This window comes from Maylandia zebra, linkage group LG6 (genome assembly GCF_041146795.1).
Source record: "Maylandia zebra isolate NMK-2024a linkage group LG6, Mzebra_GT3a, whole genome shotgun sequence".
Taxonomy (NCBI): domain Eukaryota; kingdom Metazoa; phylum Chordata; class Actinopteri; order Cichliformes; family Cichlidae; genus Maylandia; species Maylandia zebra.
This window is the reverse complement of record NC_135172.1, coordinates 14711036-14737048: the sequence shown is the minus strand read 5'-3', so window position 1 is coordinate 14737048 and position 26013 is coordinate 14711036. Positions and strand designations below refer to the sequence as shown.

Here is a 26013-nt window from a genome sequence, read left to right as displayed (position 1 = left end):
CAGGTTGCAGTGCCAGTGCAGATCCAGTGTTTCATATATTAGTATGGTGACATAACTTCATTATAAAATGTATCGTGGACACAGTCAAAAATGCAGACAGATGAGGTTCAGTGGTGCATGTGTGATGCATACCTGTGAGTCATACAGGGAAAGGAGAAAGACCTGTGAGCTTTTCAGAGCTCTAACTGTTGTCACCACTGAGAAATTCACAGGGAATGGAGAATCTGGGAAGAAAGCACGAAAAAGAAAATATATATATATATAAAAAAAACCCAGATTCATTTTCATTTCTTCTGCCAAGCAAGTCTACAGACTCGTACCAAAACTCACCAGGGAAAAATTGCATGGTGGGAGCACTCAGCTGAATCTTCTTATTGATTTTAAAGGAGAGGTCTGGCTCCTCTCTCCCCTCTCTGCTGATGCACAGCCCTGCCTCTAACGACACGCCCTCCATGTCCTCCGATACCTCCAGGACCTTCAGGACATCGACAGGAGCGACTGCCAAAAGACAAGAGCGCTGAGTGGGTTTGATTATGGCCTGAATTTTCAGGTATTTGTCAAGTCAGCCTAGCCAGCATCTAAATTACAGCTCTTTCAGACTCAAAAGTGACACTCTTATGATGCATGCTTTTTACCATAATCGCACACCGGCATGCACAGCAGTGTGCTCTGCTGCCAGCGTCGAGTGGCAGACGTTTGACACGGTCAAAAGTCATGTGGGAAAACGGGAAAATGTATGCATAGCAACTCCCTCTTTCATTTTCTAAGACTGCAGTTGCTGCCATGCTCATGCAATACATGCTCATCATTGGTGTTCCTTCTCTCATTAACCCCACTGAGCAGACAGACAGTAACCAACCAATTAAAAACAAAGAAGTTCCTCAGCAGTTAATTGAAAATCAAACTGAAAACCTTGTGTTCAATGTGTTCAATTGCTGTTATGTGTGTCACATAACAGCAATTGTTATGTCTGTCTCCTCTAAAGTTTGTGGGGTGATGTTGGCACAACATATAAGCAACCCGATCGAGACGGAGAGAGCACATCCCCCCGTCATCGTTAAACTGCGTAACATATGCACTCACAGACATTCAGATTCTTTTGCGTGATGTGCACACAATAGCTGCAGAGCTCTGGGAGGACACTAAGCCAAGAAAGATGTGATATAAAAGACGAGGCTGGGCGGATTGGGCGGGTTGGAGGGAAGGGGGGGTCGGCGGAGAAATGTGCAACATATTGGAAGTAGGGAGATGAGAGGGGAAAATAGGAGAAATAATAGATGGTAGGGGAGAGGAGGGCATGCCTCTACTGGTGTGGCTCCTTTTCACACGTATTCTGAGGCTTACGTAAACCCTCCATCTGCCACGCACCTTAACCCAATCACCCTCCCAACACACACACACACAGGCATGTGCATGCACACAAGAGGTTGGCATAATGTCTGAGTCTGAGTGCCAGATGTATTTGTTGCCTCTCTCTTCTTTTTTCTTTTTTTCTCGGTTTGTCCGTCTGCTTTGTCTGCCAGGCTGCCTGCTAGCACTCTGTCAGCTTGTAATTCAGTCTTCCTGCCTGGCATTGTATCATTTACAGATACAAGTCCATGCTATTAAAACATGCCAGTGATTTTTTTTTGTCCCTTTAACTGGCTGAGGAAATGACATCTTGATTACTTGTTCTGTGTTTAGTCCTCTGACTGGTAACCGAAGCGTCAGAGCTGGTGATATCATGGCTTTTGTTTAAAGTGAGCAGAAAACAAAAACAAACAAGAAAACTACAAAAAAAAACTTCCATGTAAGGGAGTTTACAGTCAGTGTGAGTACTTTGTCACTGTCTTGGTATTTTGTTTTGTTCTGCAACTCTGTGTTTTTAGTTCCCTTATTTCCCCTGTGCTGTGTGTCCCCCTGTGCCTCCTCTTTATGTCAGTCCTCATGCTTTAGTATCTTCATGTTTCAGCATCATTTATCTTTTCATTTCTTCCTGTTTTACTATGTTTGTCTTTCCTCACGTCTTGATTTGCTTTTACTTCCTGTTCCAGTTTCCCTCTTGTGTGACTGTCTGCTTTGCCATCCTCGTTTTCACCTGTTGCTGATTACCTTCTCCTGTGCCTTATTCCCCCTCCTGTCACTGCATAGACCGCCTGTTTATGACCCTCAGCTTGACATTGGTTTTTGTTCTTCCTTTGTGACTTTGTTTATCTATGAGATCTTTTTGCCACTATCCATCCATCCATCCATCCATCCATCCATCCATCTTCATCCGTTTTATCCGAGGCCGGGTCGCGGGGGTAGCAGCCTAAGCAAAGAGGCCCAGACCTCCCTCTCCCCAGCCACCTCCTCCAGCTTATCCGGGGGAACTCCAAGGCGTTCCCAGGCCAGCTGAGAGATATAATCTCTCCAGCGTGTCCTGGGTCTGCCCTGGGGCCTCCTCCCGGTGGGACATGCCCGGAACACCTCACCTAGGAGGCACCCAGGAGGCATCCTTGTCAGATGCCCGAACCACCTCAGCTGGCTCCTTTCAATGTGGAGCAGCAGCAGCTCTACTCTGAGCCCCTCCCGGATGGCCGAACTTCTCACCCTATCTCTAAGGGAGAGGCCAGCCACCCTTCGGAGGAAGCTCATTTCTGCCGCTTGTATCCGCGATCTTGTTCTTTCGGTCACTACCCACAGCTCGTGGCCATAGGTGAGGGTAGGGATGTAGATCGACCGGTAAATTGAGAGCTTCGCGTTTACACTCAGCTCCCTCTTCACCACGATGGACCAGTGCAGCGTCCGCATCACTGCGGCCGCAGCACCAATCCGTCTGTCGATCTCCGGCTCCCTTCTCCCATCACTCGCGAACAAGACCCCGAGATACTTGAACTCCTCCACTTGGGGCAGGAACTCATCCCCGACCCGGAGTGGACACTCCACCCATGGAGAACCATGGCCTCAGATTTGGAGGTGCTGATCCTCATTCCCGCTGCTTCACACTCGGCTGCGAACCGTTCCAGTGCGAGCTGGAGGTCCTCACCCGATGAAGCCAACAGAACCACATCATCCGCAAAAAGCAGAGATGAGATTCTGAGGCCACCAAAGTGAAAGCCCTCCGCCACTTGGCTGCACCTCAATTCAATTCAATTCTTTATTTATTTGTCACATGTAGTTATAGCTGGTACAACATACAGTGAAATGTTTTTTCTGGCTAAAAAAGTACTCCCCCCGACTGTGCAAACATGCTAAAAAGGATTTTACATAAGCTAAGAAAAAAAGGAAAAGAAACAAAAGTTAAAAGTAAAAAAATATATAAAAAAACAATGTAAAAGTCCATATGTTTGTGCTTATAAATATATATCCATGACGTGCAAGATATTGCACTGTAATGATCCTAGAAATCCTGTCCATAAAAATTATGAACAGAACCGGTGACAAAGGGCAGCCCTGGTGGAGCCCATCACCCACCTGGAACGAGTCCGACTTATTGCCGGCAATGCGAACCAAGCTCTTGCAATGGTTGTATAGGGATCGAATGGCCTGTAGCAATGGGCCAGACACCCCATACTCCCGCAGCACCTCCCACAGGACACCCCGAGGGACACGGTCGAATGCCTTTTCCAAGTCCACAAAACACATGGTTGGGCAAACTCCTATGCACCCTCAAGTATCCTGGAGAGGATAAAGAGCTGGTCCAGTGTTCCGCGACCAGGACAAAAACCGCATTGTTCCTCCTGTATCCGAGGTTCGACTAACGGACGAACTCTCCTTTCCAGCACCCTGGCATAGACTTTCCCTGGGAGGCTGAGTGTGATCTCCCTGTAGTTGGAACACACCCTCCGGTCCCCCTTCTTAAAGATGGGGACCACCACCCTGGTCTGCCAGTCCAAGGGTACTGCCCCAGATCTCCATGCAACATTGTAGAGGCGTGTCAACCAGGACAGCCCTACAACGTCCAGAGCCTTCAGGAACTCGGGGCGGACCTCATCAACACCAGGGGCTCTGCCACCAAGGAGTTGTTTAACTGCCTCAGTGACCTCGCCCGCGGAAATTGGCGGGTCATTCCCCTCATCCCCAGACTCTTCTTCCTCCTCGGAAGATGTGTCAGTGGGATTAAGGAGGTCCTCGAAGTATTCCTTCCACCGCCTGACAATTTTCTCAGTCGACATCAGCAGCGCTCCGCCAGCACTATACACAGTGCAGGTAGAGCACCGCTTTCCCCTCCTGAGACGCCTGATGGTTTGCCAGAATCTCTTCGAGGCAGTCCGAAAGTCTTTTTCCATGGCCTCTCCAAACTCCTCCCACACCCGAGTTTTTGCTTCAGCCACTGCCCGAGCCGCATTCCGCTTGGCCTGTCGATACCTGTCGGCTGCCTCGGGAGTCCCACAGGCTAACCAAGCCTGATAGGACTCCTTCTTCAGCCTGGTGGCTCCGTTCTCCTCTGGTGTCCACCATTTGGTTTGGGGATTACCACCACGACAGGCACCAACCACCTTATGGCCACAGCTCAATGCAGCAGCTTTGGAAATGCTGAACATGATCCATTCGGACTCAATGTCCCCAGTCTCCCTCGGAATGCTGTTGAAGTTCTGCCGGAGGTGTGCGTTGAAGATCTCGTGGACTGGGGCCTCTGCTAGACGTTCCCAGCACACCCTCACTACGCGTTTAGGTGCACCGGGTCTGTCCAGCGTCCTCCCCCGCCACCTGATCCAACTCACCACCAGGTGGTGATCAGTTGACAGCTCAGCCCCTCTCTTTACCCGAGTGTCCAGAACACGTGCACTTATGGACACTCTTATGTTCGAACAAGGTGTTCGTTATGGCCTAACTGTGATTTGCACAGAAGTCCAATAACAAAACACCGCTCGGGTTCAGATCAGGGAGGCCGTTCCTCCCAATCACGCCCCTCCAGGTCGTTACCCACGTGAACCCATTGAAGTCTCCCAGCAGGACAACAGAGTCTCCAGTCTCCTGCGGGAGGATGGGCCCATGTCTCCTCTTTGGGCTGTGCCCGGCCAAGCCCCATGGACTAAGGCCCGGCCACCAGATGCTCGCCCTCGGGCACCCTCCCCGGGCCTGGCTCCAGGGAGGGGCCCCGGTAACCCTATCCCGGCAGGGTAAACTGTTCCCTCGATGTTCTCTTCATAAGGGTCTTCTGAATCGCTCTTTGTCTTTTTGCCACTAATCAAATAAATTGAATGTTATTGTTATTTAATTCCTTGTGTCCTATTTTTGGGTCCTCGCGTCTTCAACATACCTTGCCAATACTAAAATGTTGAGTTTTTGGTTGAGACTACTCATTTGGTTCACTGGTACAATTTGAATTTGAACTGGAAATCTGGTGGTTCCAGATGTGTGCAGATGTGTTGCTCGTTTGCAAACTGAGGTGAGCTGAAATTGCGATCCTTTACTGTTTCTGCCCTCATCTAACCACACGTTGAATCCTAGCATTTACCATTTATGGAAACATCTGTAAAAACTGATAATGCACTGACAGTACAATGACAGTAAATTACATTTTCTGCTTTTTACTGGAATATTTCCATTAAAATGTTTCCAGCATCCAACCAGAAGACTCCACGGCAGATCTTGGATATGCTGAAGAGATTATTTCTGAAGAGATTATCAGCAGAGGGAGGTCTGGATTGCCTTGCTCATGCTGTTGTCCCAGTGGCCAAATGTTAATGTTAGAAAATGGATGGATGATTGCATTTGAAATAAAAACTTATAAACCATCTGCAAAATAAAAATATACCTATAAAACTATCCTCTACCTGTATAGCAGTGGTGTTAAGCTTAGTTTGAATAAAGGTCACCCCATCATATGAGACATACTGTATGAATGTTATTGTCATGCTTTATTGCATAGGCTTGTACACTTGCATGAAAAGCCCTCAACCTGTCAACAAAAAGGTGCTGTGCCATTATACCATTTATCCATAAAGATAATGCATTCTGATTACAGCTCTAAAATGAAACTTCTCCACAGCCAACTCACAAGTCTGTTAGATCATCAAGTTTGAATATGACAGCTGGTAGTTGCATGCTAACAAAACCAAACAAATCCTGATGCAAAAGCAAAGTGATGAATATTTAATCGTGTTTCTGCACACTCTTTTTTTATTGCTCAGCCGTGAAATTGTATTCAAATTTTTCAAATTAATTTTACAGTTTCTAACAGCCACTTAGCCTTTTCCTCTGTTTTGATGAAAATTGCTCTTACAGCTCCATCATTTTGGGATCTGGCTTGAAGAAGCGCACTCTGCTGTAGTCGACTGGCACTTTGTGATGCCTTTGTGTGCAGTTTTCAAGTGACGGTGCAAATTATCCTTGAAAACAGTGATTGTCTTGTGGCAAATGAATGCACAGGCCTCTGAAATTGTTCACCTTCAGGATCAACTTCCCTTTGCAGTGTGGATGCGCTTTCTTTTATGTCTGGTGTGTGCACGTGATGCAAAACCATACACACAACACCTAATTTGCAGAGGGCCAGATTTGGCCCACAGGCCCTTAGACTCACATATGTACTAAAAAGGTCAACACTATATAAAACTGTTTTATTACTCTGCTCCAATGTTAGCATGCTTTACTTACAGATAAAGATTGGTTGCAAGGTAGCTCTTGTTGTGCACACAGGCTAGAATGATAGACTTAAGGGATGACACTGACACCTATAAGCAGGCAGAGGGGTTTCAGTCATACATCAGCAGCACTGACATCTGAATGCAGCTGAGGACAAGACACGACATGGAGAGTTTGCTTTTACTCTATATGCACTTAGCTAATGTCAGCTAATGTTTCCATATGCTCTTGATGTGTGAGTGTGTATGGGTTCAAAGCAACATCTGCAGATACACACACACACACACACACACACACACACACACACAGACAAACAGTCACATCGTACCTATACTGTGCTGTACATACAAAAGGAGATGTTCTGCTCTCCATCGGGTTCTGCTGTTATCCTCAGGCGCTAAGCTGTGGTGTGAGGGGCACCGTGAGCAACAAGCACATACATGCAGAGTATGTCAAGTGTAAGCCTCCACAAAAAGCAAAAAGATTGTGGTTTGAACAGAAAGACAAAACAGCAGAATGCTCTTTACTGTATAAAAATGTTCTTTACTGTACTCAAACTAATCAGGGGATTCAGGTGCCGGAAGTCAAAAACCTTCCAACACAGCTTAGAAATGAAAATCAGTGCTGTGGAGGAGTCAAAGGGTCATATTAATGCTAAATACAGTTAATATTCACTTAAATGTATCTAATTTAATTTATCCAGTTACTTTAAATAAAACAAAAAAGGTCAAAAGGTCAGTGCTAGAAAGCGGCACTTTTGAGTGTACCTCCAACAGGTGCACACGTATATATGCTTTCTGATTCGCTGCCGCTCACAAACAAAAGGTTTAACCAGCTTCTTTGCAAACAGCCAGACCCAGAGATCCCATTTTAATGATGTCACACACGGCCAAGAGTGGAAGTAACAGTCTGAAGTCTGATCTTCTGTCTCACACTGATTCCTTGAACATACAGTAGACCAGCGATGTCAGACTCATTTTATATCACGGAGCAAACACAGCTCACTTTAATCTCAAGAGGGCCAGACCAGTGAAACTCCAACACGCCTACTACACATGTCATTCCTGAGATATCTTGACTATAAGAAGAGGGTACGGTTTCAGCATCATATCTCAGATAAAGAAATCTTTCAGCATGGCTTTTTGAGCTTAAACTGTAAGAAATGAAAAACTTTATCTACACGGGTGGATGACTGGATGAACACAAGTTAGACTGCAGCACTAAAGCCAGACGCAAACAACACACCAACAACTAAATTGGCACCATGTTGGAAAGACTATGGATTTTCTGGTAACCAGATGTTTGAAGACTGGCAACTTTTTTTTTTGCTATCTGTGTGTGTTTCTGATTAGCGTACCATTATCTCAATAATAGCAAAGAATGCAATAGCACACACTTTGCAGTTAAGGTTTCCTACACTGCACCAAAACACACACACACACATAAAAAGAGGGCACTCAAGGGCACAAACCCCCCACAGAGCATGTGCCCTAGGAGCCTGTCATTACTATCCTTTTATTTTTTTGTAGACTCAAACGTCTCATAGCTCCAACGTCCCTCTAAAAGGTTCGTCTCCACAGAGACAAAACCAGGAAATAATAAGAACAGGGAGGATGGAAGCCAGGGGGAAGAGAAAGGGGCAGACTGTAGAAAATAGGATAGGGAGACCATATGTTTTCTTTCCGCCCAGTTCAGCTGGCTTTGATCAAGAAAACACACTGGATTGTCTCTCCTGCTGTCAGACACACACACACACACACACACAAGTCTGTGCATAAATTTACACAAGCGCTTCGATGAATCCGTAATATCAGCGTCAGAGAGAGGGAAGCCTACAAACAGACCTGCGACAAGTGCTTCCGATCTCCTTCGAGGAATCTGCGTCTTATTTGTGATCTTCTCCCTTCTCTTTACCTAAATGAGAGTTTCACTCTCACTGTATGTACAGTGTATGTACAGTGCATACAGTCTGACTCTCATGCAGGCTTCCTCTCAAACGCCGATCAAAGACTGCATCAATATTTGTCAGTCGCAGGGCTCCGGCTCTTCTCGGGTCGATACTTGTTGCTTTATGTGGCTCTGGCCCCTATTATTGTTGGCTGTTGCATCATATGGTAGCTTTGATTTTGGAGAACAAAGGGTGAGCATATTTTTAAACATGGAAAAAATTAAAGCTGTGCCAGAGTCATAAAAAAATATACAAATGGTGAAAAATCTATCAGCACCTTAACATCAAAGCATGATTTTATTAAAAAAAAAAAAAAAAACAGATAATAGAGAAATAAATATGATTCCTCGTGTCAGATTATAAGTTGAATGCATTCACTGGAGAGCTGCTGTCCCAGAAAAAAGAAGGAATCGATCTCATAATTTTTCTGTATTTTATCACTTGACCACGGCTCGCAGCTGGCTCAAAGGTTAATCCTGTACATGCATCCTTCATTTTAAAGTGCTTTGTCTGATATTTCAAAATAAAAGCCTGAAATCACCAGTGGTTCAACACGTGTTTCTTGGGGTCCTTTTAGAAACTTTTTATACAACCAGTTACCCAGACGGTTTACACAGCCGGGCAGTAAAATACCCAGGCATCAGCTGATTTGAACTAAACGAGTTTAACTAAAAGCTTTTTTTTTTCTTGTATTAATGTAGGGCCTTTAAAGTCTTCATATTTTGAGTGCATGTAAATTCCTGTGTTTCCTTAGCATTGTGTTGTTTGGGACAGTGGTTGCTGCTGTCACCTCACAGAAAGAAAGTCCTGAGTTAGAAAACACAAGCCAGCTGTGGGCTTTCTGTGTGATGTTTGCATGTTCTCCCTGTGCCTGTGTGGGCACCCTCTGGCATCCTCCCACAGTCCAAAGACATGCATGTTAGGTTAACTGGTGGTTCAAAAATTGGTTGTAGGTGTGCACGTGAGTGTGAAAGCTTCCCTGTCTCTCTGTATTGGCGATTCAGTGCACTGATAGGAGTGAGCCCAACCTTTTGTTTTATGACAGCTGGGACAAGCTTTAATTGTATAAGTAGATGAAAATGGTTGAGAATGACTTTTCCATCTGAGTAATTTTTCTGTTTTGACATATCAAGCATACTCATGTGGATTCTTTTGTTTTGCTTTTTGGGGACTGGTTCCCCTTCATGCACTAATTGTAATTACCTTAGTCATGCTAACATTTAGCTAAAGACAAAGCACAGCAGAGACCGATGAAAATGTCTTAGTTTTGTTATTATTAAAGTCATACACATATACATATATCCTTCTTGTTTTGGAGGAAATACTTTTCCTCCAAAACAACTTTTTTCTGTGTAAAACAAGTATTAAAAGTCATTAGCCTTTTAAATTAGGGTCTTAATGTGTCTTTCTGTTTGCGTAATACCAGTTTCAACTTTCCACATCAGACGTTGCACTGGACCAAAATTCAGTTCCAGACTATCTTTGCTGTCACACATCATCCTGAAATCAGCAGTGTTCATTGAATAGAAAATGTCTGTACAGATTTCATGGCAATCCATCCAGACATTTTGCTTTGATCTTAAACAAAGTGAACATAATTTTCTCCTGAGGATATATACGGCATTAACTGAGTACAGATGGAGGAAAACTCTGCATTTAGTTATTGAGAGATTGAGTGAATGTTTTCAGGGATTTCTTCGTGGAGTCTTGCATGGCAGATTCTCTTTAAGGTAAGGCAGAACGATACAGTCAATCCTCATCGTCTTATCCCGATATTTGCCTGTGAGCGCTAAAAAACAAGGCATTTAAAAAAACAAAGTTGGATAAATATAAACTCACATCTAGTGCCAGATAAGAAGTTCAGGTATTACCAGTTAGTACAAAGATAATACTCTAACTCTAATTCATCCACTAGTTGCCAAAGTGTTTCAGTCTAACAGGGCAGGCCGACCCCCACACTGACACTCCCAGCCCTTATAAGTACAACATCTTTCACCAGCAGTCATTTTAACATGAAACAGAAGGTAAACCCAGGTGTTGCTCAGTTTATCCAAGGTTTACTTCTGAAAGCAGAGCCTTTACTAAGGTGCTCAGTACCACCTGTGTCTGCCTACTCCTTAATAACTGATGCTGAGAAAAGGGTGAATCTGTTGCATTCCCATAGGTTATGTCAGTGGTGTAAGTCAGTCAGACTGTAACAGCAAAACCTCAAACTGAAAAAATGGCTAAACAGACTGTGTCAGGCTGATAGTTATCAGTTACACAGTGAGGAAGGGTAGGCGTCAGAAACACCTCAGGCCACGCTGCTCTGAGGTCTGAGCTCATAATTTAAACAAAACCTGTTGGACAGCCAGGTGCGTGACCTTTTCCTACCATGAGAAAAATATCAAGAGTGACCAAAGGCTGTTAAAAAATACAAGAGTTTGTTCGTTAATTGGAAAAGAGCTGATGAGGTAAACAAAAGAGTGTTTGTTCATGTGTTTTCACTCTTTGTGAATCTGTGTTTCTCTTCGCTTCAGTGGGATATTTTCTAATAAACTCTTATTTACAAGAACATCTTGAGACACGCTCAAGATGCCTCCAGGTCAGGTTTATAACCTGAGTTTGACCTGAGATGACCTTCTGGTCCAGAGGTTACATTAGTCAGCTTAGAAATGACCTTCACAGATAAGGTATGTGAGTATGTGTGTGTTACTACTTTACACTGCGATGGAGGATAATGAACCTTGAAATATGGCATCGTAAGTTTTTTCTTAATCTCCAACACAAAGGCAGATGCTATTAAAGGTTATTGAGACATAACACAAATAGTTTTATGCTTTCTCAGCATCTTCTCAGACGGAGCACGTGAAGACAACATGGTGGAGTGTTTGGCAAGTCACCTGCTCGCTACTCCTGGGGGGATTTCAAATGAAACCATCATTAAATGAGGAAAACAAGAACAGTTAGAAGATGAAGAACACAGTTCAGCCTGGACTTTTTTAAGCCTATCCTTCATTTTCTGAAGCATTTTATGTCCCTGAGAAGCACTTTAAAGTGTGACTGACTAAACTAGCTCATCTTCAGCTGTTCCCTTAGTTTACATGATCTTTATCCAATATCCAACACTGGACTTGTTTTGTTATAAGTGCCATTTCCAGATTTAAGAATGAAGCTCAAACACAGGTGATGATGTCCTCATGTCTTTAAGCTAAAGTGAACAAAAAGCCGTTCAAGCGCTCAAAGAAAAATGTTCCAAAACACCTAAAGACACACTGAGGTGAATTGTTGGCTAATGACTTAAAGGTCAAAAATTCATTTTGAAGCAGGACTGTGTTACTGAGCAAAAAAACTTGTTTTCACAAGTTTTAAGAAGCCACGGGAAAGTATGTGGCCTCACTTGACTAAGGTTCAGTCAGTCTTGGCTTAGCAGGTTAAAACAAACTATTTCTTTGCACTTCACTGAGTTCCTCAGAGGAGCTGTATGATGTCAGTAACCATAAAATGGACTGTTGGAGGCTTTTCTCATTCTGTAAAATAAAAAGAAGCTCACTTGAGCTTGTGCTGGTGATGAACATCGTCCACCCTGGGCTCTAAAAGCCCTGGACAGTTAAAGTCCTCCACATATGGTTCTGGTGCAGCTCCAGGAGCTGCTGCAAGGATCTCCAGTTTAAGTTCAGTACAGCTCACTTTAATTTGCCTCAGTCTGTTCCTCATTACCCAGCTGTATGGGCTAAACACCTCGTAAGCTGTGCTATGAGAGAACAGACAGATGCAGCAGGTATGGACTAACAAGTCTGGACATATAGGCCGACATCTTACCAATGTCTAGCAAATGTGCAGTGGGCTCGAGAAAGGTGATTCAGTTCAATAAGCCTTAGGTCTGCATAACACAGAGGAATGACATTATACCTCAAAAGGAGGCCAAAGAAAATGACTAGAAGACGTATTTATGGATAAGAGTTTTAGGAAGTTTTGAACCAAACAAGTGGCTGACGGTGCATTTTCTGTAAATGCATGAAAACAGGATCGAGGATGGGCTAAAAAGGACACTCAGACTTGGCTCATGAGACTTGGAGGGCAGGCGGTGACAAGTTATGTGACAAGGTTAGAGGAGGAGAGATAAGGAGGGAGGATCCAATTCAACTTTTTTATACATCGTTTAATTGGGTAACTGAAGTTAGAGGATCAGTTATTAACACAAGATAAACTAATAAACAAGCGTGGATGCTTCATCCTACCTGCTCCTGAGGTGTGCAGCGAGGCGACGAGCAGCAACAGCAGCCACGTCAGGCGCACTTGGCTCCATCGATCCATCATGAATTTATTAATGAAACACTTCCGTCGCGGCTGCTCTTCGCTCCTCTGGACACGGCTCTGACTCTGCACCAGAGAGCTTCAACAGTCTGGCAGCGCCCGTGCGTCTTAATGCGCAGCTGTAATTAAGAGCGCGCATGCATAAAAGCGGACTCAGCTGATTACAGGTGATACCCAGGAGCCCGCACACCGCTCTCTTTGCTCTTTGACTTCTGGGTGGACGGATGAAAACGGCAGACCGGTGATGAAGAGCCCCTTGATCTGGGGGAAGGTGTTTCTAACTTCACCCGCAGAGAACTTTCCTCACTTTCTCTCCCCTCCCTCCCCTCTCCTCCTCTGCAGGGCGACCCCTCCCTCCCTGCCTCCCCGGAGACTCCTTCTAGGCTCGTGGGGCTGTGCTCAAACCATAATTACTGCGCGTGTCACTCTTAGCATCAATACTGGATGAGTGATTTAGGGATTATGTGATGTCTCTGTGATTTGGCGCGCCTGTGTGCCCTGCGTGCACGAGCACAGATTGCAATACAGCGATGGCACGCACGAGCACATGCACACTTTTTTGTTATTAGACTTTAATATTAATAATAACCTACCGGGGGGGAACTGCTCTCTTTTACAAACACGAGTGTGCCACTTTGCACTGACTGCTCCCCCCCCTCTGAAGGCACACATACACAGCATGCTAGGACAGGACAGCGGTGCTGCCCAACTAATAAAAATATGCCGCTGCAGATTCCAAATTCCAGTGCCTGTCTGTCTTTGCCCACCCCACGCTCTCTTCAGACGCACACCATAGCCTTCTCACATGTGCACGATAAAAGAAAAATAGGCTCCCTGATTTCTGCAGAAACTTATCAAAAGTTAAAGCAGCTCACTGGGAGTACAAGAAGTTTATGAATGAAGAAGTCTAACAGACTGCGAACTCCGCACATGCGCACACACATGCTTCATTTGCATTTGTTATGTCTAAAAGATGTGTATTTTTCTTTCCTTTTTTTTTTGTGTATGTGCATGCAAATTTTTGACCAAATTTCAACGGATATTGTCATAAAAAGTGCACAAGGGTGATTTTCTACTATAATTAGTATTATTGTTATTATTGTTATTATTTATGGAGTGATCTGGCTGCAGGTTTTCCACAAATCTGGAATCCCATTACAGTTTTTGTGATTGGGCTTAAAATAAATTCAGTTTTATTCTATTTTATTTCTACAGAAACACTTTTGGCAACATACTGTAAGTTATCTCAGAGAATTACAAAGTATCAGAAGGAAAGAGCAATTATTTCCTTTGTAAGCACAATTTTCGGCACGTTGCTTATGATCAGACTCTCAGAGGGAAATGATCTCATATTTAAAGGCACTTGTGATATTATTAGTCATAATTATTAGGAGCTCTTCAAGTAACAGCACTGTTTTGGCAACAAGACTCAATTGGATTCTGGCACACATGCATGCTGATTTTCTGGAGAAGAGAATAGATTCCAGGCATATTTCCCAAGTCCCTGTACCTCCTGCTTCAGGTAGGTTGTCTTAAATGTATGACTGGAAGCTACTGTCTTGTGTTGAAGTGCGTGTGTGTATATGTTTGTGCTCCAAAATAAAAAAGAATCCACACCATTGTGTTAATGGTCTTATTTCTTTGTCTTAGAACAAAAGCTAAAGTAAATTGATCAGACTCAACAACTTAATGCACAGCTGGAACCTCAACTGGAATCTGGAGTAGTCACAATGAATAACCCATCTCCCCCCACAACTCCTCACTACAGAGGGGGCTGAGCTCCTTCTCCTTCTTTACCCTCTCTGCCATGAAGAACGCATCAGGAAATCATTCATACCATTCTCTAAAAAACACTCCGTGCTCTCCTTTTTGTGACAGGTAAACACACCTGTCAGGCTTCCACAGTTTCCACACACATTTACAAATTTTTGTATCAAACATTTTTGCTGTTCTTCTTAGATTAGTGGTGTACATTTATTAATGCCATTTACACTATTTGCTAGAATTCTCTTTACACTGAAAAAAAGGGATTGGCCAACTTTTGGATTTACATAAGCATCTTGCGTGTATTTAACACAAGTGCCTCATGCTTTAAAGCTAAGTGTCACTATATAGTGTAGAAACTACATGATATGCAGAGAGGCTAGATTAAATTGTTCATATCATGTTCGAGTGCAGTCAATAACTTACTACGACACTGCACGGGATTTCAGTCTCACGCGCTTTGGATCATGGTTTCAGGAAGGCATCCATCTCAGTCAAGTTGAGCAGTCGCCTCTACTTTTTTTGGTATACCGTAAAAGGTAAATTGGGTGGTTGTTACATTAAAAAAGTCTAACTTGTAATTTGAACACAATAATTTCATGTTTCTATGAACGTAATTAAATCATGAAGGATCTGTGTGAAATTCAACAACTTAATTTGTTCTTGTTGACATGATACAATCTAGTAAGAGTGGTTAGTTTCTGAACTCATGAAATTCACAAGATCACGCGAGATGTCAAACTGCAGGAAAATCACTGGCGTTATAAGAGGCAGACAACTACACACACACCACGTGCATGCTATTGCTATTTATTGTGGTTTAACCTGTCAAGGACAAAAACATACAAAAAAATTCTGCATCAAGCCTTGAAATCATAGCTTTCCTACTTTTGTTAAGTCTGGATTGGTAGCATGGTGGTTAGTGCTGTTGCTTCACAGTAAGAAGGTCCTGGGTTCAAATCCACATTCTGGCTAGTTTGCAGGTTTCTCTCTGGGTATTCTGGTTTCTTCCCACAGTTAAAAGTCGTGCAGTTGTTAGAGTTAGGTTAACTGGTGATTCTAAATTACCTGTCAATGTAAGCGCAAATAGTGGTTTGCGATAGACTTGTGAGCTGTCCAGGGTGTACCCTGCCTTGTAACTATCACTTCAGGGTTATTTCCCAACCCCCCTGCAACCAGGATAAAGATAGAAGGAAGTTGTATATCCATTCAGTTTTCATGGTAACCAGACTCTAGACTTTGAACATTATGTAATATGAAGACAACATGTCGTACTTAAGTGACCAAGTAGTATTGGGGTAAAAGTTATTGAATAGTGTTGAAATAAAATGACAAAATTGTGAAGGATTAAAATATTCCAAGAGCTCAACTTACTTCATTTAAACATGTTTCAATCGCGTTTTATGAACACAAAATGCACGTTTATTGAATATGAAAAAGTTGTGTTGATTTAACTCAGTTGTTTAAGTTTCTGCCAAAGCAAAACATTTGTGTGCAACCAATGTCCACTATTGAATCAAGTAAATCCAACATGGCCTTTTTTTCAGTTTACTGTATATAACATTTTGCACTGCCTCACATATAAGGCTTTCAGTATGGACAATTGGTACTTTTGTCAAAGTTGTTTTTATTGTAGATTATACTATTTTTATCCTTTGTGCTGCTAGCGCAACACTGCCCTTTATATTTTGATTACATTTCAGTAATTTAAGTTTATCTATTGAAAGTAATCATGTTGACCACTGGGAGTCGCCAAATTTCTTGGTGGAGGTCTACACAAGCTGACATCTAAACTTAACACAAAAAGTACAAAAACTTGTGTTTGGTGGATTATTTCTTTGTTGTAACAATGCTTCTTAGCAACAAAAATTACACCATTAGAAAGTCTTTTTATTTCCCCTAAAATGGTGTCACATTTATTAGAAAAATGCATTTGTGGGTTGAGCAGCAAAGTTGAGTATCTGAGTTGCGCCCATGAAGAACTTGCCAAACTTCTCTGCCAGTACCAAAAAGCTTGTTCTGCTGTTGACTTTTGTTTGAACTTCTGGTACCCCAGGTGCTGACATTCAGGCTCCTGACTGACACCAGCAGCAGAACCCTGCTACAGTTGGTGTCTGCTCCACGCAGACACATGGCACAGACACATGTGACTGATCTGGACATGGCTCATGCCACAGGGTAACCTGAAAATGGTGTTCTGCAAAGCCAAGCTACAGCATTTTTTGAATCTCCAAACTGAAGGCCAGGTTCCATATAATGGATGTGAGACACACGCCACAAAGTGGGCGTGCCAAGAAGACCAATTCCTCAACTTGTCAGCACTTAGGAACTGTAGGGAGTCTTTTACAGATTTGCAGTGAAGGTTTCCAGGACAAAGAGAAAACCAGACAATCCAGAACAGACTGCACACAGCTAATCTCTGGTCTCATAGAGCTGTCAGGAGGCCTGCCATAACTGCCCTTCACTGTCAGGCCCGTTTACACTGGTGTCACCAACATGTGCACTGGAACCTGAAGCTGTGGAGGAACGTTATGTTCAGTGATGAGTCCAGATTCTGCGGGATCATGGGGTCGAAGTGTGGAGAAGACACAGAGAACACTATGCTGATTGCTGCACTGATAGAATAACAGCTTTTGGTGGAGGCAGTGTGACAGTGTGTGGCAGCATCTCCCTCACTGGAAAAATAGGGCTCATCTTTACTGGAAGCAATCTCAGTGCAGAGAAATATCAAGATGAGATGGCAACCAGTGGCAATCCCATATCTCCACAGTCTGAGACTCAACTCTCTCCTCTAAGATGACAAAAACCTGCTCACACACAGTGGGGTTTTTCAGAGACTGCCTCCAGAATTTGGGATTGGAGAGGATGGAATGGAGCGACCTCAACCCCACTGAACACTTATGGTATCACAACCTGTTTGTGCCAGAGTGACCAAAACAACCGTACTGGGTGATGTGACAAATGCTGGTTGAAGAATGAGACAGTAGTAGTTGCAATGATGAGGTGACAGGCTGCTGTGGTTGTGTATGGTTCTTCCACATGCTACTGTCCTTTTTTTCAGTTTTAACAGTTATATTATGCCTGCAAAGCTGTTGGATAATCCCAGTCTTCATGCATTGTGTGGTGTGTGGCCTGTCCATGTGACTCCCTTTCTGAGTTTATCCTCTTATAATGGCTTTCATCTGAAAGTATCACTCATCCTGCTGAGCTGCTTGTCTGCTAGTATCAGTTTGAGCAGAGCCATGGAGAGACATGGGCAGAAAGTGGTGCTGATCACAGGCTGTTCCTCCGGCATCGGCCTGAGGATTGCCGTAATGCTGGCCGAGGATGAAAAGCAGCGCTATCACGGTGGGTACATGAGTGAGGAAGGTAGATGATACCTATATATTAGATTTTAACTGGTCTGGCATGTGAACAGGCTACAGTTGTGTTAAAAGACATAGGGAAACAGACAAAGTTCAGTGAAATAATTAAAAACTAATATAATTTATCACAGGAGCTTTATCCTCTACTGTCTTTTTTTTAGTGTTGTTAAGTTGTAAAATGATCGTGTTTGTAATGCAACACTCTTAAAAAACAAATAAGTCTCTTACAAAGCTATTGGCTGAAATTTTTACTCAATGTAGAACCTGGAGGTCAAAGTTGACCTTCTTTGGAGCTCTTTGCTTCAGAAATGCAAAAGCGGAGGTGCAAATACCAATGATTTGAGGATATTTAAAGGAAATGGTTCATGTCCTCATCAACAGTATTCTGCCACATATATCATATATATTTACTGAAGAGAACTGCTGTCATTTTCTCAGGTTATCGCCAAAAAACCTGTTAGCTCTACAAAACAGATCTCCAGTACTTGCACAGCTTGTTACAGACATGTGTGCCAGCATGAGAAGCAATTTTTTGCCAGTCTGCACTGAAATACAGCGCGTCGAGTTTTGCCAGAGAAACTAAGACTCTGCAGCATCAGACCAGATCTAATCCAAATCAAAGCTGCGTGCACTCCTTCAAAGGCTGCCTCCTACGCCCTCTCTGTTACATCCAATACCAAACTGTAGGAACACACGGCCTGTGTTAAAAATCATTACATCACCCAGTCACAGCTAATTATATATGTATGTAATGCTGCCTTTCTACTGTTCCATTTCTCCTGCTAGTCATATTAATGCCTCTCTGTGTCTTTTGATACTATTAAACAGTCATAAACAATGATATCATAGCATGGGAAAAATGCATACTTATACTCTGCTGCTGTAACAAAGTTAATTTCTTAACTGTGGGACTATTAAAGGCTATTATCTTGTCTTATCTTATGTTAAATGGTAAATGAACTGGTTCGTATATAGCACTTTTCCAATTTGATCGAGCACTTAGAGTGCTTCATACAACATGTCACATTCACTCAATCACACAGTGATTAATGTATTGGGAAACTCAAAAGTAGACTTTGGCATCCAGACTAGAGCAGTGAGGGATCAAATCACCAACCTTCAGATTACATGTCCTGCTCTACCTCTAGAACCATAGCCAAGAATTACTTGTTCAGAGGATGAAAAATGTAACTAGAAAGATTATGGACTTCGAAGCGGTCAGTGATTGTCAGTGGTGCTCAGGGTATTGCTCCAACATTAAGGACAGAAACTGCATTTTGCAGTGAAAGGAAACACTCTCCTAGCTCGCTACATGATGCTGTGTAGATGTCTGTGTTGCCAATTTCGACCTTAGTCTCTCTTAAAACATCAGACAACAGGTAAAAAGAGGAAGCCAGCCACAGTTAGTGTAATAATTGCTTTATTCAAGGATCTCACGGACAAGGCTGTGAAGGCTGACCGGGCTATTTTTGGAGCAGGCAGGTGATGTGTCATGGCAAGGCTAATGCCAGTCTGCATACTATGCATCATCACAGAAAGCTACTTAAGGTTTATCATTACTATGGTGGCTATCTATAGCATAAATTCCCCTTCTGCTATTTAGAAAGTGACAACTAATAAATAAGTCATGTTTGAATCATGAAAAGTAGGCATGTGCGCACAGGATGAAGGCCATGTGTGTGGACTTTATCCTGTATGTTTACCTATAGGATATTATTCCACCTGACTCACAGCTGTTGATCGCATTGTGAACAGTAAGAGCTGTGGGAACTCTTTTATTGATAGCTTTATATATAGTATTTTGTGCTTTGCGGCCACTTTCCAGCCATCACCACCTGAACTTCCCTCTCCTCCATGTCCGGCATCACTGAAACAGGGAAAATGCATTTTCTAAAGTGCTTTCAGCTTCCCTGCCAGCCACCCTGGCAGTGCCCCTCGAGCCCGCTGCACCAACCCTCCCCTCCAGCGGAGCACACCCCTCTGCCACAGGCATGTACACAAGGACAGGCTCATTCAGATTGAAAATTCTCACGTAAAAGCTCAAAAATATGTGTAAATCCTATGTTGATGCTGCACCAGAGCCTTTCATTGGGTGAAATAAAAAACACTGTTTTTGTGCTCATTCATACCTTGTCAGTTTGAATACCGCCGTAGACACTGAACTTAGTCTGACTCTGCAATGTTGTCTGCATATAAGCATTTTACCTGCAGTTTCCTAATCATTTATTTACAGATGGAAGGTTGCATTGGTTCACGGTGCGTAAGATACATCTTCTAGGTTCTCAGGGGTTACGGGGCTGTTTTGGTCTGGTCGTTCAAAATCAGCAAGAGCTGATCAAGCCCAGACTTGCATCCAAACAGAAGCTACCCATGGATCAGCTTTTAATCCAAAGCCATCCAGTGGCTTTGTCTGTGGCTTCAATCTTGGATTTGGTCGATTAAGGCCTTTCCAGAGGAACAGTCCTGCAAAACCTCTCCAGCCAACCTCTGTGAGCTTATAGATCTTCCAGCTCCTGAGTTCCAGTGTGATCAGGTGTTTTGTCAGCTAAGATGATGATCATCTCTGATGGCTGGAGTGAAGTCGTGACATTATGTTGCAAAAACTTCAGTTGTTTGTCAAGGGCAACATGCAGTTGCCAATTCAAGTTTGTAGAGAGAAGCCCCGTCCTTGTTTTTGGCTTGAGGCAAGGTTTCTCTCCAGTTTTCACAGAGGAGGTCTTCTTTATAGCACGATGGCTCTAGCTGGATGGGGTGGCAGTGGCTAAACTCAGCAAACCAAAGTTTTTGCCACTTCTCAGCACGACTGCATTTCCATGTCCTTGCGAAATCATCACTGGGAACTTGTTCCTGCTTTTGATATGACTGTGTAAACATTTATTGTTTCTTTCTTTTGTTGTAATTTTAATATGTGTGTCTGAAACAGATGACAGAAACAAATGAGACACTGAGTCTCAGTGGGATTACCTATAAATAATGGTTAAATAAAAATGTCGCGTTTCTGTGGCAATCTTGTTTTTGCAAAGCTGATAGAGATGAAACAAATCACAGAATGAGGCTAAGATAACAAAACATGTGAACATTAATCCCAGCTTATTATTTTTTGTCTTTTTTCTCTTTTCTGTCACCATGTTGTCTGCAGTAATAGCTACGATGCGTGACCTGAAACGTAAAGATAATCTGGTGAAAGCTGCTGGGGATTTGTACGGCAAAACTGTTTTTGTGGCTGAACTGGACGTCTGCAGTGACAAGTCGGTGAAACAGTGTGTCGACAGCATCAAAGATCGACACATAGACATCCTCAGTGAGTACAACGAAGGCATCACTATACTTTGATACTATACTATATCACCTTTTCTTCAATTCATCCTTTTTCTCCAAACCAGTAAGTAATGCAGGCATCGGCCTGGTGGGTCCAGTGGAGAGCATCCCTATGGACGAGATGAACAACGTCTTTGAGACCAACTTCTATGGATTCGTTCGTCTGATCAAGGAGGTGATGCCTGACATGAAGAATAGGAGAGCGGGACGCATCATAGTGATCAGCAGTGTGATGGGACTCCAAGGTGAGCAGACGTAGACGTATGAAGGGAGAGGAGGTGTGGCGGGGGAAGTAACACGTCTGTCAGCTTCAGTTTGACGGTTAGGCGGGTGGACAGCAGGCTAATGGAAGTGCGGACATATGAAGAGACTAATGTGTATGACTTCAGAAACATGTGTGAACAGCCGATCTGTGAGGTTACATGTACGCTTTGTTTTTCACAGGGGTGGCGTTTAACGAGGTATACGCAGCTTCCAAGTTTGCTCTTGAGGGCTTCTGCGAGGGTCTGGCTGCGCAGCTTTTGAGTTTTAATGTCATGTGAGTACAACTGACTGTTAAAAAGACAGTAATCAGTGGCTGTGAATAAAAGATGAACAAACAAACTTTGAGGTTACCCATTAGTCACTGAATTTCCATTAGTTTGGGAAGCCTCAAGCTGAAAGTTTTTTCACCGTCACACTGTTGACATTTTGAAGGCAAAGCATGGGGTGGAACTGATTTAGGAACATTACATTTCAGTGTAGTAATCTGTCAAGGTAGGCCCGCCTGTAGAGAGTATAAAAGATGGATGTAGACTCTGTGACATTATCCAGGGATTTTGGACTCCACAAAATGCTGCAAAAAAAAAACTTCTTGGATGGCCTGTACCAAACAGCAAATCAAAATATTACTCAGATTATCCATTAAATAAAGCTTCAAAAGGCTCCAATAGCACACACATGGTGCAGAAGTTCGGTTTAATGCACTGAAGTAGTGACCGTCTAGCAGGCTGTAAGTACCTGTGCTGGGATACCTGTCAATCAAAGAGGCCTCCCCCTAATTCCAGCATCAAGTAGGATAAGCTGCAAAAGTAAAAAAAAAATATACAAATAACTGCTTCATGTTACTGTTTTGGTTGGTACACTACTACTTTGGTGCAAACTGAAATGTTCAACAAATATTCAACATTATCGTGACATTTTGTCCAAACATTTATGGTCCCAAGAGGATCCGTCTAATAACCTCGAGACATTTCACAAAAAACAATAAATATCAACGTAATGGCCGAGCTAAGGAACATTTCAGGGATCAACAGGCATGTTAGATGACTTACTCTAAAAAAAACTTACATGGCAATCCACTGTCCAAAAAATTTGTTAGTTGAATTTCAATCTGAAAAAGGGGATTAAACAAATAACTGATAAAACCAACAGAACAGCATAAGAATGTTTTGGTTTGGGGGTTTTTTCCCTCCTTTTTTCATTCAAAACAGTTTAACTATCCAGTTGTGTCAAAAATCCGAGCAAACCTGTGTTTAAAACAGTGAAAGCTCATTTTAATCTATTTAACTAAGCCATGTGGTTTACTTCTTTGTTGTGTGTTTTTCTCTCCGTAGATTATCAATGCTGGAGCCAGGCCCCGTGCACACAGAATTTGAGTTAAAGATGATTCAGGGCATGAAAGAGAAGGAGTGGCCTGGTGTTGATCCCGACACAGTGAATTACTTCAGGAATTTCTATCTCCCTGGTGCTGTGGATATATTTGAGATACTGGGACAAACACCTGATCACATTGCCAAAGTAAGTTCATAAACTGTGTCATTATGACTCACTCAGTCTAATCCATCTGACTCCTTTTGGATTAATCCTTTAAGTCTGACTGCAGATGGTGTCTTTCCATTTGTCTTATCTTTCTTTGTAGCGTACAATGAGCATGATCGAAGCCAGCAATCCATATTTCCACAATCTGACCAACCCGCTGTACTCACCCATTTTAGCGCTGAAATATGGCGATGAAACTGGACACCTGTCTCTCCAGGCCTTGTACTGCATGCTCTTTACCCTGCGTCCTTTGATGAACGTCGGCATGCCCGTCCTGAAGTGCCTCACCTTTGGGTTCGTGAGGAAATGGAGAATTTCACCAAACTAGTGTGCAACAGTCTGAATAATAACACAAACACTATGAGTGTCTACTTTTGGGCTTTTGCAAAAAATGCATTTTGCTAATATGAACAACCCAAAGTTGCAAATCAATCGCAAATAAAGAAGACGATAAGAAATCTAATCTTACATTAACATTTTCAACGAGTTTTGTCACTTTTCACATTTCACGCTGTTGATATGCAGTCTGCATTGTAGTGAAGAGAAATACACTATACTCCCAAAAGTATTCACTTATCCTCCTTTGCATTCATATCACATTAAGTGACATCACATTCATAATCCATAGTGTTCAATATGATGCTAGTCCACTCTTTGAAGTTATAACAGCTTCAACTCTTCTGGGGAGGCTTTCCACGAGGCTTAGGAATGTGTTTCTGGGAATTTTGATCATTCTTCCAGAAGCACATTTCTAAGGTCAGACAATGATGTTGGATGAGGAGGCCAGTCAAGGTTTTCTACACCCAACTTCAATGTCTTATCGGACCAAGCTTTCTCCACTAGTGCTCAGAGATGTTAGAACAGTTCCCAAAATCAGCTGGAAGCATGAAATTATCCAAAATATCTTGGTATGCGGAAGCATTAAGAGTATATTTCACTGGAACTAAGGTGCCGAGCCAAACTCCTGAAAAACAAAGCCACACCATAATCCTCCCTCCACCAAACTTTACACTTGGCACAGTGCAGTCAGACAAATACGGTCCAAACTCACATTTTCACCACTGCATCCAACGCTTTGCATTCTGCATTCTGTTAATGTAAAGCTTGGATGGAAACCCTTTCCATGAAGCTCTCTACATACTGCTCTTGAGCTGATCTGAAGGCCACATGAAGTTTGGAGGTCTACACACTCTGCAGAAAGCTGGCGACCTCCGGACACTATACTCCTCAGCATCCACTTTTACATGGCCTCCCACTTCGTGGCTGTCTTGGTTTGGTTCCCAATCACTTCCACTTTGTTATACTACCGCTAGGAGTTGGCTGTGGAATATTTAGTAGTGAGGAAATTTCACAACCTTATTTGTTGCACAGGTGGCATCATGTCACGGTACCATGCTCGAATTCACTGAGCTCCTGAGAGCGAGCCATTCTTTCACAAATGTTTGCATGTGCATGTAGTAATTCAAGAATTTGGATCACTGAGTGAATACTTTTGACAATATAGTGTATCTATGTTCTCCTTTATAGGATGTTATGTTTCTGAATATAAAGAAACTGTAGCCCAGTTCAGTTTAATTGATGCAGATTTTAAAGGATGTTATCCTATGCAGACTGCTAAACGAGCAGGATTCACGCTTACAAGACAACATAGCATTGCTTTACTTCATTGTTTTATCCTCATCAGTCCAAGACACTCTAATTTGTTCAGAGAGAACTCCATCACGTCTGTAGCCTGATCTGTAGCCACTGCATCATTGTTTGATTTCTTTTTCTCATCAGTATATTAAAGTAAACATCTTTGGGATTAAACATGGCAAATTATGTCTTTCAAAACTGTGCTAGCTGCTTCTCGCAGTCTTCAGAAAACACGGCTCTGTACAAAACCCGTCTATCTTTCCACTAATAAAACTGTAATAGTAATCTATTTTAATAAGATTATGCAATAAAATCACCTCGTGTCACCTATTATCATTAAGGATTTTTAATTAATAAATAAAAAAAATATTGATTAATTATTAATTTATTAAGTTATTTAAGTCATTCAAAGTTTTTGTTACATTATTTGCATTTTTAGCCCAGTTAAAATACTTTGGCCTCGTTTGGATTTTTTTGTAGGCAGCTTGCTAGTTGGGTAATTTTTTTACTGCTAATAATTTAAGACGTTCAAAGAATTTCAGCAGGCTGAAAAAAATTAGTTTGGCAGCAATTTGATGCATTTTATTTTTACTGATATAAGCTAAACGTGATTTTGTAAGTTTAACAGTTAGCACGGGCGCTGTGGTAGGCTTGTTGTGAGCTAGTTAGTGATGCTACACACTTGTGTTGCTCTCATTGTCAATATGTTTGACAATATTTTTGAGTCTCCACAGAGGCCCAGAGTTGCTGATAATATCAAAATTAAATCTGGAAATGTAATGTTGTCTTTTGAGATTTTAGCATAAGACTGACAATGATATCAAACTGAAGATTTAAAGTTTTATATCCATTGCAGATTGAGAGCTCTGGAGCCTGAAAACTTTAAATAAAATGTTCGACTTATAAACACAACAGCAAAGGTTTCATAGAAGCATAATTTATTATTTTCATTTTACAGCAGGACCCAGAATCTGCTTTGTTATCAATAGCTATAATTACCCTGGAGGGGGGTAATGGATGAGGGAGATCATCAGGACCAAGCTGGGCCTGGATTCCTGGGTCCAGAGGTTTAGAGCCGCTTTCTCCCTCTCTTTCTTCACCGCTATCCTGTGCCAGATGTTCTGTTGACCAAGTGAGGTAGAAATCATGTCAGAAACATCTTCACCAGCAGCCTCCTCAGAGGGAAATCGTCTTCAGGCGTCCACCATAGATCCCCCACTGATGTTGAACAAAAACAGCACTTTTTGAACACTGTAACAGCGACCTTTGCTTTGTGTAATGTTACAAGTAGGGGAGAGCGGGGTAAGTTGTCACACGGGTAAGTTGTCACACTGTTCA

At 42.6% G+C, this 26013-nt stretch overlaps 2 protein-coding genes across 2 annotated transcripts in view; one reads left to right on the top strand and one right to left on the bottom strand.

The window, feature by feature from the left end:
• LOC101466016 (uncharacterized) overlaps nt 1-13089 on the bottom strand; it is a 47363-nt gene extending 34274 nt beyond the window's left edge. Inside the window, exons 1-3 of the mRNA XM_004569006.3 lie at nt 12718-13089; nt 331-498; nt 133-224 (exon numbers count right to left, since the gene is read on the bottom strand). Of these exons, the coding sequence (XP_004569063.3) occupies nt 133-224; nt 331-498; nt 12718-12796 (339 nt within the window). The 5' untranslated portion in view covers nt 12797-13089. The remainder of the gene's footprint in view (nt 1-132; nt 225-330; nt 499-12717) is intronic.
• A 4692-nt stretch (nt 13090-17781) lies between these two features.
• On the top strand, nt 17782-25985 carry LOC101466310 (retinol dehydrogenase 8). Its single transcript, XM_004569007.4, has 6 exons — nt 17782-17905; nt 21062-21223; nt 21306-21485; nt 21685-21778; nt 22836-23019; nt 23141-25985. The coding sequence occupies exons 1-6, from the start codon at nt 17800-17802 to the stop codon at nt 23366-23368; spliced, it is 954 nt and encodes a 317-aa protein (XP_004569064.1). The 5' UTR covers nt 17782-17799; the 3' UTR covers nt 23369-25985.
• Nucleotides 25986-26013: the final 28 nt, after the last annotated feature.

Excerpts from the sequence above, each read along its gene's own strand:
- LOC101466310 (XM_004569007.4), top strand. The coding sequence starts at position 17,800 with ATGGAGAGACATGGGCAGAAAGTGGTGCTGATCACAGGCTGTTCCTCC. Across the intron at positions 21,779-22,835 it reads CTTTTGAGTTTTAATGTCAT|ATTATCAATGCTGGAGCCAG; the intron begins GTGAGTACAACT and ends TTCTCTCCGTAG. Across the intron at positions 23,020-23,140 it reads CACCTGATCACATTGCCAAA|CGTACAATGAGCATGATCGA; the intron begins GTAAGTTCATAA and ends CTTTCTTTGTAG.